Genomic DNA, 20339 nt, shown 5'->3' with positions numbered 1-20339 from the left:
CTGGGGCCCAGGGTAAGTGGCTGCAAATGAGATTTTGTGTGCTGACCTTTAAGAGGGTGCCTAGGTTTCCTCCTGTCGTTCCCTGGCAGACAGAATTCCTACTGATTTTCACAGCCAGATGTTAGGTGGGCTCCTCTTCCTGGCTCTAGTGCTCTGGGCTGGGGATGCCAACATGGAGTTTAGACCTCATGCTCCTCAGGGGAAACCTTTGTAGCTGAGATACCTTTCTGGGTGAAGGGCCATCTCTTTTTGGTTCTCCACCCTTCCTACTGTCTCGATCTGTCTTCTTCTGTAAATCCTTGGTTATAAGTCTTCTGTTCAGTTGGTCTTCAGTTGGTTATTCAGGTTGGTGGTTCTTTATTTTAATTGTAATTTCAGTTTGGTTCTAGGAGGAAATGAGTATAACTTCTACCTACTCTGCTGCCATCTTGGATTCCCACAAACTTTCTTTTCTCTGTTATTTCTCTACCTCCAAGATCTACCACAGCTATAACATTTCACTGGAATATTCTTTCAGGAAGATGAAAAAGTTCTAGAGATGAATGGTGGTCGTGGTTGCGTATGATTCTGAATGTAGCTAATGCCACTAAACTATAGACTTAAAAATGGTTAAAAATAATAAATTTTATGTATGTTTTGCCACAATAAAAAAACACACAAGAATTACAATATGATCCAGCAATTTCACTGCTAGGTATATACCCCAAAAAATTGAAAGCAGGCAGTTAAACAGATGTTTGTATGACCATGTTCATTGCAGCATTATTCACAATAGCCAAAAGGAGGAAACAACCCAAGTGCTTATCAGCAGGTGAATGGATAAACAAAATGTGGTATATACATTTGAATATTATTTAGTAATAAAAAGAAGTGATGTTCTGATGCTATAACTTGGATGAACCTTAAAGATATTATATGTGAAACATGCCAGACAAAAAAAGATAAATATTGTATGATTCCACTTATATGAGGTACCTATAATAGTCAATTTCATAGAGATGGCAATTATATTAGAGACTACCAGAGGGATTGGTGGAAGGCTATGGAAAATTATTGCTCAATAGTTAGAGAATTTCTCTTTGGGGAAATGAAAAACTTTGGGAAGTAAAAGTGTGATGGTTACACAACATTATGTATGTAATTAATGTCACTGGGTTTTACACTTAAAAATGGTTAAAGTGTCTGGCCAGGCATGGCTCAGGGGTTGAGCATAGACCTACGATCTAGAAGATCACAGTTTGATTCCTGGCCAGGGCACAGTCCCAGGTGGCAGGCTCAATCCCCATTGGGGGGCATGCAGGAGGCAGCTGATCAATGAATGACTCATCGTTGATGTTTCTATCTCTCTCCAGCCCTCTTCCCTCCTCTCTCTGAAATCAATAAAGGTATGTTTTTTTAAAAATGGTTGAAGTGACAAATTTTCTTATATGTATTTTACCAGTTTTTAAAAATTCATGATGTAATACACTAAAAACTACTGAATTGTACACTTAAAACAAATGAATTATATGGTATGTGAATTATACCTCAGTAAAGTGGTTTTTAAAAATAAGACAGCCCTGGCCAGGTGGCTCAGTTGGTTGTAGTGTCATCCCATACACCAAAAGTTTGTGAGTTTGATTCCCAGTCAGGGCACATACCTAGGTTGTGGGTTTGCTCCCCAGTTGAAGCATGTATGGGAGGCAACCGATTGATGTTACTCTCTCACACTGATGTTTCACTATCTCTCTCCCTTCATCGCTCTTTAAAAATCAATAATATAAATAAATAAATATTTTAAAAAGCTACAGACTCTGACCTTCAGGCACTCCAGCTCTGTCAGATTTGCTGACCAACCATGTAACCAGGATGGCACACACCAGACCATCACTTGACCAGTTTCAAGGTCTTTATCAGAATAGACTGTGTTGGCCTGTACAAAGAGAACTTTTCAACCCTATCCCCATAATCTCTGTATTCTGCTTTTGTTCTCCCTCCTTATAAAAACCTCTGCCTGCAATGAGATGTTAATATGGGCTTTGGGACAAGAGTCCCCCATCTTCTTGGGTGACCAGCACTTGAATAAACCTTTTTCCTTTTCCACCAGCACCTGTCTCAAGAGTTTGGCTTTCATTGCAGCAGGCAGTAGAACCTGGGTCCAGTTAGATTCCTACAACCACATCAAAATTATAACTAAACTACAGAACAGCCATCATCCAAAAACAACTGAAATTTAGCCCAACGTAAGTCCTACAACTGAAGATATAAAAAAGAAGCAACATTGAGACTGGCAGGAGGGGCAGAGCTTAGAACGGCCTGGTCCCACACCCACATATGGCAGATAAAAATTGAGAGGTATATCTTAGCTGTAGAGGTCCCCCCTGAAGAGCAAGGGGTCTCAGCCCATACCAAGGGCCCCAGCCCAGGGTTCCAGTGCCAGGAAGAGAAGGCCCCATAACTTCTGGCTATAAAAACCAGCATGCCCTGGCCAGTTTGACTCAGTGGTTAGAGCGTCAGCCTACAGACTGAAGGTTCTTGAGTTTGATTCCAGTCAAGGGTACGTACCTCAGTTGCAGGCTCAATTCCCAGCACAACAAAATGAAAAAAAGAATTTTTAAAAAATGAAGATAGTGTAAGGAGCCTCTGGGACAGCTTCATGGGTGCCAAAATTTGCATCATCGGGGTGCCAGAGGAGAAGAGAAAGAGAGCAAGAAATTGAAAACCTATTTGAAAAAGTGACAGAAAACTTCCCTAACCTGGTGAAGGAAATAGACATACAATTCCAAGAAGTATAGACAGTCCCAAACAAGATGAGCCCAAAAAGGTCCACACAAAGACACATCATAATTAAAATGCAAAAGGTTAAAGAGAGAATCTTAAAAGCAGCAAGAGAAAAGCAGTTAGATACCTACAAGGAGCTCCCATAAGACTGTCAGCTGATTTCCCAATAGAAACTTTGCAGGCCCGAAGGGAGTGGCAAGAAATATTCAAAGTGATGAAAAGCAAGGATCTACAACCAAGATTACTCTCCAGCAAAGCTGTCATTTAGAATTGAAGGACATATAAAGAGCTTCCAAACAATAAAAAGCTAAAGGAGTTCATCACCACCAAACCAGTATTACATGAAATGTTAAAGGGTCTTCTTTAAGAAGAAGGGAGGGAAAGGATCAAAATTATGAAAAATAAAATGGCAATAACTGTCTATCAGCAATTGGCTCTAAACAAAATAAACAAGCAGAACAGAAACAGACTCATAGATACAGAGAACATTTTGACAGTTGGGAGGGGAGTTGGGGAATGGGCTTAAAAGATGAAAGGATTAAGAAGTACAAATTGATAGTTACAGATTAGTCATGGGGATGTAAAGTACAGCATAGGAAATATAGTCTAAATATTCTAATTATGTATGGTATCAGATGAGTACAAGATTTATTGAGATGGTCACTTGTTAAGTTATACAATGTCTAATCACTGGGGTATACACCTGAAACTAGTATGTCAACTGTAATTGAAAAATTAAAAATGATTTAAATAAAGAAAATTCATTTTCTTGAAGCTGTATAACTCATAGCGCCTTTTTTCTTAAAGGCCAGCAGAAGAGAGAGTCTCTCTGACTTCTTCCATGTCTGACCTCTGTGCCCTCTTTTAAAGGGTTCACCCGACTAGGTCATGCATATCCAGGACAATCTCTCTTTTGATTAACTCAGAGTCAACTGATTAGAGACCTTTGTTGCAAAATCATTTCACTTTTGCCATATAATGTAACAATCACCAGAATGATATGCCATCATATGCACATGCCCCACCCCCACTCAGGGTGAGGGGATTATATAAGGGTGTGTACATCAGGAGGAAGACATAGTAGAATTCTGCCTACCATAGGTTGAGACCTTTCCTATGATAGGTATGAAAGGACATTGTCTTTACCTGTGTTTGGGTTTCATCACACTCCTACCCCTTCAAGAACCATATCCCATCAGTCACACAGATGTGTATACCGATAAGTTTGGAGGTATACAACTAAGACCAAACTATTCTGTTTTCCTTTTTTTTTTTTTTTAATGAATTGCCTTGCTTAAGAACTGATTTTTAGCACATTCTTTCAGTGTTTCACATGACCATGCCACACTTGTCTCCAATGGGTATGGTTATTTGTAAAAAGCTATTTGGGAATTAACAAGGCAGAGTGTTTTCACAAATGTCAAGGTGGCCAAAAATATTTCTTTTTCCAACTACATATGATCGAAAAGCTGCATCTGTGCATGAAGGGAAATTATATTGAAATTCTATTAAGATAATTTTGATCTTAACCAATTCAGTTGTAACTCATATGATAGTTTCTTTTTCTTTCTGTCAATCTGTATATCATTCTGTCTTACACAAAGTATGACTTTGACTTTTCCCTAGGGAAGGATGAAGAGGAAACATAAACTTTATGTTCCTGCTGTTGGGTTACATCCTGTAAATCAATCCTCTCCACAGAAAGTATTCCCAAATGACTCCAGTTACCTTGAAGGAAGCAGGCTAATTTATGTCCCTGTTATGGATACTACTTGTCTGCCATACCCCAATCTAATAAACACAAATTAACCATGAGAAAAGCTTTAAGCACATTTTTAAATGTGTGTGTGTGTGTGTGTGTATGTGTGTGTGTTTAGTTGAGAGAGAGGAAGGGAGAGGGAGAGAGAAAGAGAAACATTGATGTGAGAGAGAAACATACATCAGCTGTGTCCTGCATGCACCCTACCAGGGATCGAGCCAGCAACCTGGGCATGTGCCCTGACCGGGAATCAAACCCTTGACCTTTTGGTGCACAGAATGACACTCAAGCAACTGAGCCACACCAGCCAGGGCATGCTTTAAGTGGATTTTTGTTCAAGATTCCCATGATAAGTTTAAACAGTACAAATTGGAAATGGGGGCTGGGGATCATAAACTCATCTGCTCCCTTGACCACTTATATCTACAAGGAGTTCAACTTGCTTCTTCCCTAGATCTCCACATGGGGGTCCCACATATACATTCCTCCTTTCCAACATGACTTTCTACCTGTTACCTGAGCTCTTCCTTATTTTACCCTGGCCTCAATTCTCAGGGTACATGCTCCTCCCAAAGAAGTCAATCAGGTGCAAATCAGATTGTTAGTGCTAAGGTTGGGCTTTGTTAGTGTTAGGAATTGTTAGTGCCAAAGATAGGGCTACAGCTAGTGCAATGATAAGTGTTAGAACTGAGAAGTTTGGGATCACAGTATTTTATTAATAAATAATTTGGTGACATCTGCAACTTTTATAACAATCCATGTAGAACTACAATATTTTTCTTAATTGAATATAAAAGTTTTTTGTTTCATTAAGTATGTGACATGCTTTTTCAGTTCTGGAATTCTCTGTAAGTATAACCCATTCTGTCCTCTGTCTGATTTCTGTTGCTGATTTGCCATAGAATTGGAGGTTAAGGATATGGTTGTTTCCCATTAGAGAGAGGACTTAGCTTTATCCAAAAAATACAAAAACCAAAACAGAGACATTACTAATTTAGAGGTTTAATTTCTCCTAAAAACCCTCAGAGAGTTCACATAAAAGCATTATACTCTGAACTCATCTTTAGTTTAATGTAAATAATATGGATAGATTCAGAAACAGCTATCTACATAGCTAGCTAGCTAGCTAGCTATTTGGGCACATAGATATATGGCCTAACTCTGTCAGCTGTGAGAGCCTAAGTACAGTGACACCCCAATACTAATGACCACACCCAGTGCCCAGATCTTGATTTCTAAATACCATTTCTCAATAAAAAGAACCAGGGCATATTACACAAAATTTGTGAAGATGTGTTCCTATTTAAAACTTGTTTTCTATTATGTTTTAGAATGTTTTGGCCTTTCTTACTTTTAGCTATATATGTTTTCATACTCCTTTACAATTAGCTTTGTATTTTTATTTTAAAAAAATAACTTTTATTTTTAAAAAAGTAATGTTTATTATGACTGCTTTAAAAAGTGATGTATAGCTCTGGCCAGGTGGCTCACTTTGTTGGATTGTCCTCCCGTACACCAAAAGGTTGTGGGTTCGGTTCCCAATCAGGGCACATACCTAGACTTCGGGTTTAGGATCAGGGCACATACGGGAGGCAACCAATGGATGCTTCTCTATCACATCAATATTTCTCTTCCCCCCCCCCCCCCCGGCCTGCTTTTTCCCTTCCTCTCTAAAATCAATAAAAAAACACATCCTCTGGTGAGGATTAAAAAAATAATAAAAATTTTTAAAAAGTGATGTATAAAGTAGAAAAACAAAAATCTTTCCATGAGTATCTTTACATATTCTCTATTAGTTTTCTATTGCTGCATAATAAATTACCACAAATTTGGCAGCTTAAAAAACACGTTTATTATCTAACCAGTTCCATGGATCAGGGGTCCAGGTTCAACTTAGCTAGGTCCTCTGCTCTGGGTCTCACTAGGCCAGTCAAGATGTTGGCCAGGCTGCATTTTTATTGGAGGCTTGACTGGGGAAGAATTGGCTTCTGAACTCATTCAGGGTGTTGGCAGAATTGATTTCCTTGAGTTGTGGGTCTGAGGGCCCCATCATTTTGCTGGTTGTCAGCTAAAGGGTACCACTCGTTCTCTACTATGTGGATCTCTCCATGGGCAATTCATATGGCTCTTTGCTTCCTTGAGGTGGGCAGAAGAGCCTTTAGCTCCAGTGTGCTAAGCTAGAGTCATATAACATAATGCAATCAGAGGAGTGATTACACCCATCACTTAATACTCTATTGGTAAGAACTAAGTCACAGGTCCTATCTGTACTCAAGGGAAAGAGATTCCACAAAGGCATGGACACTGATGAGGAGAAAATAGGGGTCATATTACAGCCTGAACTCATTTCTTCATCTAAATTGGAAGTAACAATTCTTGTCTTAAGGAAGACTATGAATGCTCTTCTAGGAGGAAAGAATTTGGACATCTTCCATCTCAACTATTTTATAGACAAGGAACTGAGGCTCTGAAAGAGTAAATGATTTGCTTAAGTTTGGTGGATGAGTTCAGAGTTGTTTACTCCCCAGTCAGCAAGCTTTCTACACACTGTGATGTGTATGATAGTTTATCTTAGCTTATTTTACGATATTATCTTAGTTTATTTTATGATATTACCACTTAAAACTTAAGCAAAAGGAAATATACATGAATTTATGGGTGGGCAGGGCAGAAGGCAGGTATCGACATTATAAAGAATGTCACATGTAAATTGTCAAGTATGGCAACCACCATGTGCATCCGTGTTTCTGGGTGTATTTGGGTACAAAAGCCAGTGAGTGAAAGAATAACTTATATTCAGGGGCAGGCTAGCACATACATTATTTCATTTAGTCATCCCAACAACTCTATAAAATAGAAATTATTATTCTACAGATTTAAAAAAAGACTCAGGAAGGTAACTGAAATATTCTGGGTACTGGCAACCATCAAGTTGCAATGACCAAGTGAAGGCCAAATAAATTGCCCCCTTCTGGCCCATCCCATTTCTCCATCACTTATTTATATCATTAATTTGCAATCCTGTGGAATTTTTTGTAGTCTATACAGCCCTTACCTTCTTCCTTTTGCCTGTTTAATAAGTCTTGCCACCATTGGTACCTCTTGGGGGTGGGAGTGGGGGGCAGCTCATAATGACAGATTGTTAAATCATCTAACCCTTTTCATTTTGCCATAGATAAGCCTAGGAGAACCTACTTCATAAATGGTTTCTAATCTGCACATGAGGTAACTGTGAATTTCCCACCTCTTCAAATTTAAAACATTAATGAACCACAAATAGGCTTTAATTTTTTTAATCTCAGTGTGTATTCTTGATCTTCTCATTTATTTTCAGGAACCACTTCTCATTTAAGGCATACTAAGGAATTCACAGAGAGATTTAAAGTCAAGCATGAAGATGCTCTCTGTTGAATGTTTATAGAATATTTTTTTCTCTTTTGATAGTTTTGGGGGACAACACAATTTCCTGGGGATGTAGACATTCTTCACAACTTAGTGTATTCTGACACATCTTCAGCATTAACTCCTCAAGTCTTTTAATGCAACACACACTTCTCGGGCACCTTAAACTGCTAGTTTACAGGAAGGGTTAATGGAGACCCAGTGCTTTTCGGAATCATTCAAGGTCACTGGGGCAGGTGCGCTGCCCGGTCCATTTCCTTCTCTTCACTCGGCGCCCGCGCTCTTCCCACTCTTGGGGTTCGCCCAGGCTGACTGTGACCTGGCCGGGAGACCCCCGTTGCCCACCGGGTGGCCGGGCTTGTAACCGCCCCCTCCAAGGTTGCTGAGTGGCTGGCGGTGGGGGCGGTTCGGAGGAAGCCGGGGCGGGGCCGGCGGCGTCCGGCCCGCAGGGCTACACCTCCCGGGCCCGGCCGAGCCGCTTGGCCGAAGCCGTGCTGCGCGCTGCCGGAGACGCCGGCTCCCGGGTCCGCCGCGGCGCCGTCCCGCTCGCTCCCCGGCCTCCCGCCGCAGGACAGGCGCGTGGCGCTGCCCCGGCCGCGCGGCGCTTGGCCATGGACCTGCGGATGCTCTCCCGGGAGCTGTCCCTCTACCTGGAGCACCAAGTCCGGGTTGGGTTCTTTGGCTCGGGAGTGTGCTTGTCCCTGATCCTGGGCTTCAGCGTCGCTTATGCCTGCTACTACCTGAGCAGCATTGCCAAGGTGAGCCAAGGGGCGGCGCGGGCGCGGGCGCGGGCGCGCAGGGCCACGGGCGGCTTTTCCGGGAGCGACGGCATCGGGCGTAGCCAGAGGCTTGTCGCTGGCGGGAGCGAGTCGCTGGGGAAGTCCTGGGGCGAGCAGGCTGCCCCTTAGCGCTGACCTTCCCCGGGGCCCTTAGGCGCGCCCTTGGAGCGCGCGCGGGAAAGCTGGCCGGCCCCTGCCCCCTGCGTGTGGTCCGAGCCCAGCGCTCCGACCGCAGCCGGACCTTCTGACCCCGGCGCGCGCGGCGCCGCCGTGCCCCTATTGTCTGCCCCGGCCGGGCTGCTCGGGGACGCTGTAGTACTTTTTGGAATGACTTATGTCAACTCTCGCCTCTCCCCGGAGAGGTTTGATAAACCACGCTTTAAGTCCGTGGTGACTGTGAATTACTCGCGTCAGGCTTCCAGTGATCCGGGGGGTCGCGGCGAGGGGCGAGTCGGGTCGGTTATGGTTGGCGGTTGGCGGTAACTTGGCTGTTCTGGGTCCTTCACTGAGACTGGCTTTCCCCACAGAAGCCCCAGTTAGTGACGGGGGGTGAGAGTTTCAGCCGCTTCCTTCGGGACCACTGTCCAGTGGTCACAGAAACATACTACCCGACGGTGTGGTGCTGGGAGAGCAGAGGACAGACGCTGCTGAGACCTTTCATCACTTCCAAGCCCCCAGTGCGGTACAGGAAGTAAGTCAATCTCTGTTTTCAATCATATATTCAAAATCACAGTTTTTTTGCATACTGCCAGTTCCTGGTTAACAGAACTTCTGGTTTAGTAAGTCTATCAAAAAAGGAAGAATGAAAATGGAAAGTATGCCCCTCACCCCACACCCAGCTGCAGGAAAATGTTCAGGTATTTATTGCCTATCACCTCGTCTGCGCGCGCGTGCGTGTGTGTGTGTGCGCGCGCGCGCGCGCCCGCGCTCTGATGTTAATGGTTTATTTCCAGGACGCGAGAAGTATTTGGGGGCTACTCTTTTCCAGATTCATCATGCATCTGCCCCTGAGGACTAGATCCTTTGATGGTATCAGTTCACTGATGCTGGGGGTGAGGATGGGGGTGAGAAGATTAATTAATTTGGATTTTTGTGTGGTGGGCCCCTGTAAAAGGACTTCATATTGATAAGCAAATGGGTTCTTGACGATAATGTCCTTGAGGTGTTAAAGGTATGGTTTAGAATATATCAGTAACCAGGAGATTTAAATGGTGCCTTTTATTAATTTCCCTGAGTCATCTAGTCCTTCTGGAGTTCCTTTGGTTGCCCGGAACTTGCACTATTTGGGAAAATTCTATATGTTCATAGATGCTATGGGAGAAGTACCTTAAATTTAAGAAGCAAATTTTGTAATAGACTCTGTGGGGAGACTCTGTTATTGAGTCAAACAGCAGAGAGGTGATCAGATCAGCATGTTCATAATTCCCTGTTGAATTACTTGGGTAACCTCAATCAAATAGGGGTTAAGTGCTGGCTGTTTTAGAGAGATGAGGAAATTATTAAGATAAGTACTTGAAATACTTTGAAGTTCATTTTTATATACTACCTTTTACTGCTGTTGCTGGTAATACTTTTATGGTACTAATTTCATAACATTCTTGTAATGAAAGAAAGTGATATAAGTGTGTGTGTTAGTGAGTGCTGGGGGAAAAGTTATCTTGAGATGACCAAATATCATATATTTATAGAATTAAGACACTAATATTAAGACACGACTTGAAATACTGAATATGTCTTTGAATTATTTCTTTTAGTGAACTTATTAAAACTGCAGATGGAGGACAGATTTTACTGGACTGGTTTGATAATGATAACAGTAAGAGTTATATGGATGCCAGCACCAGACCTACTATCTTATTGTTGCCTGGCCTCACTGGAACAAGCAAGGAATCGTATATCCTTCATATGATCCATTTTAGTGAAGAATTAGGATACAGGTACTGGTAAAAAAAAAAATTTCCATTTTTCACTTAATTCATTCTAAATTAAATGCAAATATATCTTTCTGTTTGTTTCAGAAATACTTGTTATTTCTTGCATGGATTAAGCAACCCCCTAAATTATTATTTTTTCTGTTTCTTCCTTCCCCTCTTTTTTTCAGGAAGATGCATAACTGAATCATTTCATGGGAAGTAGTACTTAGCACAATAGGCACTCGGCAGATTTGGTTGAATGAATAAATGAAAGTAGAATCACCTAGGTGTTGACATAGGACCCAGCTCTGAAAAGCAGTAGGTTCCACTGCAGGGAGTGCTGTGCAGAATAGCGGTTACAGATCCCTGAGAGAGTACATATTTGAGCCCTGGATCCACTTATCTTGTCTCATTGGCTCAGATCTCAAGTGTAAAAAATATTCAGAATCAGCTTGTAGGTGTCCTTATTTTCCTAAAGGTGATCTGTGCTTCCTCTCTGCAGCCGTTTGTATGTGCACATGGCTAGTGTTCAGTTAATGTTGTCACACCATTTTTGAATAACCATTATGCAACTCAGTCACCAGATACAGTTGACTCAGCAACTTTAAGTTTCAGATTCAACTCTAAAATCTTAAAGCAGAGTCATTGTGAACGGTATTGCTTTTTTGTGCCTGTCTTTTTCAGTTGATAGTAATTATTGTAATGGAACACTCCGAGTTGCATTTAAAGTAGAGTCATATCTTTTGTTAAACTTGAAACACTTGTTTGCGTGAAAAACTGAGGTTGAGTTTATATTAATAAAAATAATTTTATATGCACCTGTAATAGTATCAATAATAAAAATAACAATATTTTGATATAAAGGGGAAATGCCATAAGAATTATTTCAATTTTGACACATTAACTCTGATCTTTTGCAGATAAAGCCTATTTTGTTCATGAAGTGACAATCTCTCAGGAGCTTTGATATGGTGTTTCAGAATTATGGTTCCAACGAAATTTGTACTAACTCTAGCAGAAATTTATCATTATTTGATGTTTAAGCACCAGTGTGAGGCTTGATTCCAATTTTTTGCTAAAATTTAGTCATGCTCAAAAAGTACATATCATAAAGCCTTTTGCACATATTTAAATTGCTCATTCTATACTTGGCCTGACCAATCTCCCAAGACTTAGAAAGTACTTTTAAAAACAATGCAGTTGAATCTCGTAAGTCCTGGAGTTGCCAGTATGTATGGTTTTTCTTCCATCATTTGTAAAAGTAGCCAAATTTTATTACCATGCTATCATTACACTGTGCTTCAAAGCTGTTGGGAGGTTCTGACTTCCCTAAGGGTTAAAATCTCTTCTATGGATTTAGAAATTTTATTGAGAATATATAACATAAGGAAGGCTTTGAGCTAGGTACTTCACCAATCACAGTTTCTTACTACAGAGAGTTTAATGAATCAGAATGTATAAAGTACTTGGTTTAGTGCCCTGAACAAAATGGGTCTTTAGAAATGTTCATATTTTTCTTCCCAGATCTTCTATTTCCTGATTAAAGTAGAACACTTTTTATAATTTAAAGAGCAAGTACAAGCAAACCTACCTCTTGGAAATATAAACATCTAGTTTCTTTGCAGGACTGCTTGGATATTATTACAATGTCTGTTATACAGTAGTGTCATAGGAAGTATGAACCCCCCAATATCATGGGAGTACACTTGCCTTTGGGCCGTAGTTACTATCTTGTGTAAAAGTTGAGTACGTAGGGAGGGCCATGAATTCTGTCAGGTCACCAGGGAATTCTTGATGCTTTACTGGTGAGATATAATTTAGACATTAGAGAGAACTTAGCTCCTGGTGTATGGACAAATAAAACATAAGGGTTTAACTGTTGTTGTTAAACAAATGTTTTCTTGTACCTGAAAACTAACAAAGACACAAAGCTTTTCTGTTAAAGTCTCCTAATTCAGAATGAACAATGGGTGAGATGGAAACTCAGCTAACGTTTAATTGTGAGCAAAGGCCTTATGAAGAAATCAAAGGTACATAGAACAGAACGGGGGAAATACTTGGCCAGCCGGCGCGCTGTCCGTCTTCATTGGCAGAGCGCAGTTTGTACTCCCTGCATAAACTTGCCTTTGAGAGGAGAAGAGACCTGCTGAGCCATACAGCTCCAGTCATTCTTCCGAATGTTATCAGTTAGATAAGTCCTCCATCTCCTGGAGAACAAATTAAGTGGGAAAGACCAGGAGTCCAGGAGTATGTTTAGAGAGAAGCCTCCTCATAGAAACCAGAGGGAAAAAGTGGGGGGGGGGGGAATTGTCCCCACTAATAAGTTACACCCATCTGATAGAAAAAGTAGTTAGAAATCTTATCTACTTGTTCAAGATTAAAAAATATATATATTCAGTAATATAGCCTAATGGATAGAATTTTGTGTACCTGGATAATATCCTTTTTTCTTCTTTTTTTTAATCTTCACCCAAGGATATGTTTATTGATTTCAGAGAGAGAGGAAGGGAGAGAGAGAGAGGGAGAAACATCGATCAGTTGCTTCCTATAAACACCCTGACTGAAGATCGAACCCCAACCTAGGTATGTGCCCTAAGCAGGTATCAGACCCACAACCTTTTGGTTACAGGACAGTGCTCCAACCAACTAAGCCATCCTGCCAGGGCCATATCCTGTTTCCTTAAATCTTTTTCCAAACATCCTCTGAATTAGTTTCTGGCACTACAACTAAAAACAGGGAGAAAAGCAGTAACTCTGAGAACATCCACATTCTCTTTTCTTTGACCTCTGTTATTGAGAACCTTCATCTACCATTTTATTCCACCCCCAGGTAATATTCTAAAGAGTGACCCAACATGTGCTGGCCGGTGTGGCTCAGTGGTTAGAGTGTCAGACCATGACCTGAAGGTCATGGGTTTGATTCCCAGTCCAGTGCCCGTACCTGGTTTGCAGGTTCAGTCCCCCAGGCACATGTTGGGGGGAAGCGACCAATCAATGTCTTTCTTTCTCTCTCTCTACCTCTCTTTCTCCCTCTTCCTTCCCCTCCCTTCCACTCTCTCTAAAAAATATATATATATATAATCCTCAGGTGAGGATTAACAAAAAAAAGAGTGACCCATCCAGAATCATGTAATAATAAGCTTGTTGAAATCTAGGTCAGTCATTAAGTATTTTGCTTTATCCATCCGTGTTCTCCTTGCCCTTTCAGTTGCATCTGACACTCGTGATTTATTCATTCCCTCCATAAAATATCTCACTTGTTTTTTCTGATATTCCAGAATCCTGGCATTTGTAATACTTTGACCACTCAGTGCCATGGGCTGCCAGTTACCTCCCAATATTAATTCTCCCATTTTTCCCCAGCAACAGAATCTTCCAATTTCAGTTGGGTACATGGCTGCCCAAAATAGAGACTTCACTTTAAAGCCTCCCTTGAAGCTAAGAAACAGTAGGCCGAAGTGATATCAGTAAAAGTGGTTTGCACAGTTGCTGGAAAGCATCCTTAAAGGACGTTGGTGCTTTCTCCATTCGTTTTTCTCTGTCTTGGGCCCTGGAATGCAGATGTGATAGCTGGCTGAAGCAGCTGTGAGTTATGAAGCAACATAGTATAAGAGACTTAGCTTCCTGACACTGTGGGACACCGTACAATCCCCAGTCCACCTTCTTGGATTTTTTTACATGAGAAATAAACGTGTATCTTGTTTAAGTCACTGATATTTCTAGTTTTCTGTCACTTGTGGCCAATCCTGGTGCTTTCTAATGCATTTCTTCCCTACTACTGCATGCTCTTTACCACTTCAACTAGATTGCGTGCTCGTTGGGAATATAGGTTCTGGTACTATACTGTACAGTACCAAAATACTTAATGACTGACCTAGATTTCAAATGAACTTATTATTACATAATTCTGGACGGGTCAATCTCTTTATTACTTAACTGCTGGAAGTTAAGATGACCTCAGGAGACAAGAGCAGGAATGGATCACACACTTGACGATTTTAAAACATTCCTTTACTTTCCAGTTTGGAGTTTGGGCCTGTGCAATTTTGATTTAGGGGAAGTATCACCAGTGGATACTAAGCTTTAGGTGACATTCAGCTGCTTTTCTTGCAGCATTAGAAGTGCTCTGGCAGGCCACCTGTAGACTCTTCCTGAAGGAAGAAGAAGAGGAGGTGTTAAAACAGAACAACGAGTTGTGATGACCCCCCAGTCTAAAAGCAGTCTCTTAGATACAGAGTCATTTTAAATTAACATTAGACTGTTTTGATCTAAAAGTATTTTTGTCATTCTTTTGTTGTCAAAATAATTTGGTTTTTAAAATTTTGAGAATGAGTCAGTTAATGATTATTCATTAGACTGGCTAGATGAAATAATGCATATTAGAAAGCACTGAAATGAAGGTATTTCTGGAAAACATTATAGTGGATACTGACAAGTACCATTCTCTAGGGACCTAACAATATCTATCTAATTGCTAGATATTCCACTATAAAATGATACCTCAATTAAGAAACTTTCAGTGACAAAGCTCTTTTTTTTAAATCCTCACCTGAGGGTATGCTTATTGATTTTAGAGAAAAGGGAAGGGGAGGGGAGAGAGAAAGAAAAAAACATCAATTTAAGAGAGAAGCATTGATCAGTTACCCCCGTATGCAACCTGACCGGGAATTGAACCCACAACCTTTCAGTGTACAGGACAACACTCCAACCAAGTGAGCCACACCAGCCAGGGCAGGACAAAGCTCTTTTTACCAGAGCTGGCATGCATTCAAAGAGGACTCTGTTTCAGAGCACTCATCGTCTTGGGAAAGAGAGACTTTAATGTTACTAGCTTAGATAGCATGGGGGAGCATAGTGAGGTGGTTCAGTGGATTCTTGAGTCAGAGCTGCCTGGATTCATATCTCACCTTTGTCACATACAACCTGTGTATCCATGGACAAATTATTGAATCTGGACCTCAGTTTTTTATCTGTAAAGATACTTATACCTCATAGGGTTTTGAGGATTGCATGTATGGATGTGAAAAGCTTTGACTAGTACTTGAAGTCCATTTAAAAAGTATTATCCTTGAAACATAAAGGAGTGAATCAGGCCATTGTCTGGTTTAGCGAAGAGCCTCACTCTTAGTGTGGTCTGATGGAAATGAGGTACTTACTTGCTATGCCCTATTTCCAGCCAAGACACCATCCCAGGAGGGCCTAGGGACAGCAGTGTGCCTGGCCAGACCATGGGTGGTACACAGAGAAGGAAAGTAATGCCTTACTAAGGTGGAATGGCCAGTGTAATCTACATCCTAGAACACACACATCTGTGACTCAGTTTGGGATGATAAAGTTTTCAGCAGTGACCTGTGACACTGGAATAATTCCTATTAGTTCAGAGCACTATAAATGTAGAGCACTTTTGTTATTAAATAGGGTTTTCTGTAGGCTGATTGAAGTAGGTCTTTAGTTGACAGAATCTACAAAAATGCCAAAGAGATCCAGCTAGAATTCAAATGAGTAAGATAAAATATGAGAATATCAGAAATCAACTGAGTCAATGTTAGAGAAAATGGGAGATTTAATAAGAAAACTGTTAGAGCTAATGGGGGGAAAAGATTTTTTTTAAATGTTCTAAGAGATCACTGAAAGAGAACTCCTGATGCTAGTTGTATAATAAGGTTATCAGCTTTCTCATATTAAGATTAATTTTGACTCTTTTTTCCCTCTGTGGTCACTGGTTTTGAAATGTTGTGCCTACAAAATAACTTGTATTAATTAAATATTAACTTGTTGATCTTTTTTTGTTTTAATTCATAGGGTCACTTAGAGCTTATGAGCAGCAAGAGATAACCACAATTGCCATTTTGGTTTACTAGAATTAAATTTAGCTTTGGTGAGTGCCTGCCACATGATAGGCCCCATATTCATTGCTATACATAGGTTACCTTATTTAATATGTATCCAATTCCAAGATATATGTTATTATCCCTGTTTTACCAACCAAAACCAGAACAAAAATGTTATTAATTTTATCAAAATTAGACAGTGTGTGACAGGGTTAAGATTCAACTGTAGCCTGGTCTGGTGTGGCTCAGCAGTTGAGCATCGACGCAGGATCCAGGAGATTGCGGTTCAATTCCCAGTCAGGGCACATGCCTGGGTTGCGGGCTTGATCCCCAGTCGGGGGCGTGCAGGAGGCAGCCAATCAGTGACGACTCTCCCATCATTGATGTTTCTGTCTCTCTCCTCCTTTCTCTCTCTGAAATCAAAGTTTTTTTTAAAAAAACACACAATTCAACTGTAGAGCCTTGGCACAGATAAAGGTATGATTTCTTTTGGGCTCTTTGAAATGTTAATCATTCTTGAAAACTCTTCTTTACTAGTTTTTTACACCCTTGGATGTCCCAGGCTCTTAGCTTGGAAACAACTAGCTCCTCAAATCCCGTGATTTTTGTCTTTGGGGATAATGTAGATCTGTAATACCATAGGACTTAGTTTTATCAGGGAAATTCAAGACATGACAGGCAAACAAGTCATGTTTCCTACTCAGGGAATAGATTTTGTAGGGAAAGAGTTGAAACAAGAGAACAAGATTCTTGAATTATGAGTTAACTTTCACTGTTCTCCATTACCTTATGATAATCAGGAGCTGGGTATGTAATACAGTCAGTAATATATTCTTGTTAATTATTGTATTTGATTTCTGATGCTTCACATTCTAGAAAAAGGTTGATGAGTTATGTTAATCTCTTTTAATACCTTTAGGACCTTAGTGAGTTTGGAAATGTTCAAGTATTATCATTTTTTAAAAAGAATGTATATTATGTTGTTGGATCGAGTGTTACATAAATGTAAATTATGTTAAGATAGTCAATTATGTTATTTAGACTGCTTACATCTTTACTAACTATTTTTGTCTCATTGATAGAAGGATGTTAAAATTAACTATGATTGTGGGTTTTCTGTTTCTCCAATTCTATAAATTTTTGCTTCATGTATTTGGAAGCTTTGTTATTTGTCACATATAGAGTTAAGATTGTTAGTCTTCCTATGAATTAACTCTTTTACCATTATGAAATGTCCTTCTTTAGCTCTGGTTGTATTGTTTACCTGATATTACTGTAGCCACTCTAGCTTCCTAATGTTTAGTGTTTACATGATATATCTTTTTTTATACTTTCATTCAAAGTATCTGTGTCTCTATATTTAAAGTTTATTACTTGTAGATAGCATATAGTTGGGTCTTGCTTTTTTATCCAGTCTGACAATCTCTGCCTTTTGATTGGAGATTTTAGTTCATTTACACTTAATGTAATTATTGATGTGATGGCTATAAGATTTACCATTTCATTACTTGTTTTCTTTTTTGTTGTTGTTCCTCTATTTTCCCCCACCAGTTTTCTTTCTCTTTTTGAGTCTAAGAGTTTGTGTATTTTTCAAAAATTTGGAAAATTTTTGCCACTATTTCTTCAAATAGCGTTCTGTCCCTTTTCTTTTTCCTCTACTTCTGGGACCACAATTTTGTGTATGTTAGATCTTATGATATTGTTCCACAAATCACTTTTCTATTCACTTTTCTCTCTTATTTTTAGATTGGAACTGCAGTTTGAAAATCTAGTGAATTTTTTATTTCAGATATTATATTTTTCTGTTCTACAATTTCAAATGTTTCATTCATCTGCTGAGATTTCCTATTTTTTAATTCATTACTAGCTTATTTTTCTTTATGTCCTTGAGCATAGTTATAATAGGTGCTTTAAATCTTTATCTATTAATTTTAACATCTAGACCATCTCTTATGTTTTTCTGTTTCTTCATGGTTTAGTAATTTTGTGTTCTGGACAGTTCGATCCATTGTAGAGGTTCTGGATTCTGTTATATTTTCCCAAAGAGTGCTTTTGTTTGTTTGTTTGTTTGTTTGTTTGTTTGTTTGTTTGATCAGGCAGATAACTTGGCTAAACTCAAACTTCAAACTCTGTATTCTCTGTCGTAGATAGCAGCTGAAGTCTCTGTTCAGTTTTTTATACTTAATTGAACCTCTTGGAGTCTGCCTCATATATGTATAAATGAAGGGTCAGCCAGGGCTTTGGGCCCAGTTTTTATCCAGAATTTAGTAGTCTCCCTTTGTGTTTCTCTCTTTTCTGAGATTTTCCTCTCATTTTCTAACTGCTATTATGCACCAAACTCTGTTTTCTGGTTTTTCAAGCCCATGAGACTAAGCATTTCTGACTTTTATCCATCATTGAGTAATACCAACCAGTGCCTCCCTTCAGGCAAAAAGCAGGAAAAGCAGGGAGCTCACCCAATGCCATTTTTTTCTTCCAAGTGTCAACTTCCATTCATTTGCTTTTGGCTGTTCTCCACTTCCTTATAACTTGTCAGGAGTTATAGTTACTATTCTATGGAGGGGTTGCCCCAATAGGATTTACTCTGACATTTCTGGAAGTAAAACTTCCTTGTCATCTTCATCTGGCATTCAGAACCTTATGCCTTTTTTTTTTTAATTGATGAGAGAGAGAGAGAGAGATTTGTTGTTCTACTTATTCATGCATCCATTGGTTGATTCTTATATGAGCCCTGACTAGGGATCAAACCCACAACCTTGATGGGTCAGGACAATGCTCTAACCAATTGAGTTACTGGACCAAGACCAGAATCCTTTGCCTATTTTGGTCCTAACCTATTTTTTCATCCTTATTTTCTACCATTACCCTCTAGGTAGCATGTTTCAGCAAAGATGATCTATTTTCTCATCCCTTAGAAAATTTTATACATGCCTACCATATATCTTTGCTCACATTGCTCCCTTCAACCCATATTATATTCTGTACTTTTCTTCTGCTGAAAACTTTACCATTTTTCATTCTCAGCATAAAGATCTATCTGCCTTTTTCATGAATCATTTCCTAATCAATTTTGCCCATCCTGACCTCATAAGGCTTTATTATCTATACCACTCATTGGACACTGAATCATATTTTGCCTTGTGATATCACTTTCGTTGTAATCACTCAACTGAAAATATGGTGCATTTTTTTCAACCTAACTAGACTCCACTCTCCTTGAGGCCAGGAACCTCATATTTTATTTCATTTTTCTCCTATAAGCTCTAATTCAATCTTAAAATTAGTTCAGTAAAGCCCTGACTGGGTAGCTTAGTTAGTTAGAGCATTGTCCTGATATGCCAAGGTTGCAGGTCTCTCTCCCTTCCCCTCTCTCTCTCAAATCAATTTTAAAAAATTAGTCCAGTAAATACTGTTTAATAAACTTTTGAATGAATGTATTATTCCAATATTAATATTTGTGTAAAGTGCTTAGAACATGATCTGGCACATAGTAAACACTAATGAATATCTGTCGCTGCTGTTATCTGAAATCAGTGTAGTGCTCTTTGAATGTTCATCTCACTCCATCCTTTGCTGATTATTATTTCTTTTTTTTCCCAGTTTAATTTTTATTAAATTTATTGGGGTGACATTGGTTAATAAGATCATATAGGTTTGAAATGTACATTTCTATGATACATGATCTCTATGCTATCTTATTTCTAGCCTTAGAATCAAAGACTTGTGGAATCTTAGAACTGGAAAATATTTTAGGTCATCTGATAAAATTCCTTTATTCTGGTAAATCACTGGGCTTGAACAGATACAAAGCTATCTGGTCCATCTCACTGTAATAGTGGTTCTCAAACAGCCCCCATTGTAAAGAATTCTTTGGTCCATAATATCCATAGTGCTA

At 39.6% G+C, this 20339-nt stretch overlaps 1 protein-coding gene across 2 annotated transcripts in view; it reads left to right on the top strand.

The window, feature by feature from the left end:
- Positions 1-8517: 8517 nt before the first annotated feature.
- ABHD3 (abhydrolase domain containing 3, phospholipase) overlaps positions 8518-20339 on the top strand; it is a 35025-nt gene continuing 23203 nt past the window's right edge. For both annotated transcript variants that reach the window (XR_001603088.2, XM_016211511.2), the window contains exons 1-3: positions 8518-8679; positions 9228-9391; positions 10455-10637. Coding sequence is in view for 1 of the 2 variants with exons in the window: in XM_016211511.2 (XP_016066997.2) it covers positions 8533-8679; positions 9228-9391; positions 10455-10637 (494 nt within the window). In the remaining variant the exon portion in view is untranslated. The remainder of the gene's footprint in view (positions 8680-9227; positions 9392-10454; positions 10638-20339) is intronic.

This window comes from Miniopterus natalensis, chromosome 7 (genome assembly GCF_054644295.1).
Source record: "Miniopterus natalensis isolate mMinNat1 chromosome 7, mMinNat1.hap1, whole genome shotgun sequence".
Lineage (NCBI taxonomy): Eukaryota > Metazoa > Chordata > Mammalia > Chiroptera > Miniopteridae > Miniopterus > Miniopterus natalensis.
Note: the sequence above shows the minus strand (reverse complement) of the source record. Positions and strands in the feature narration are given on the sequence as shown.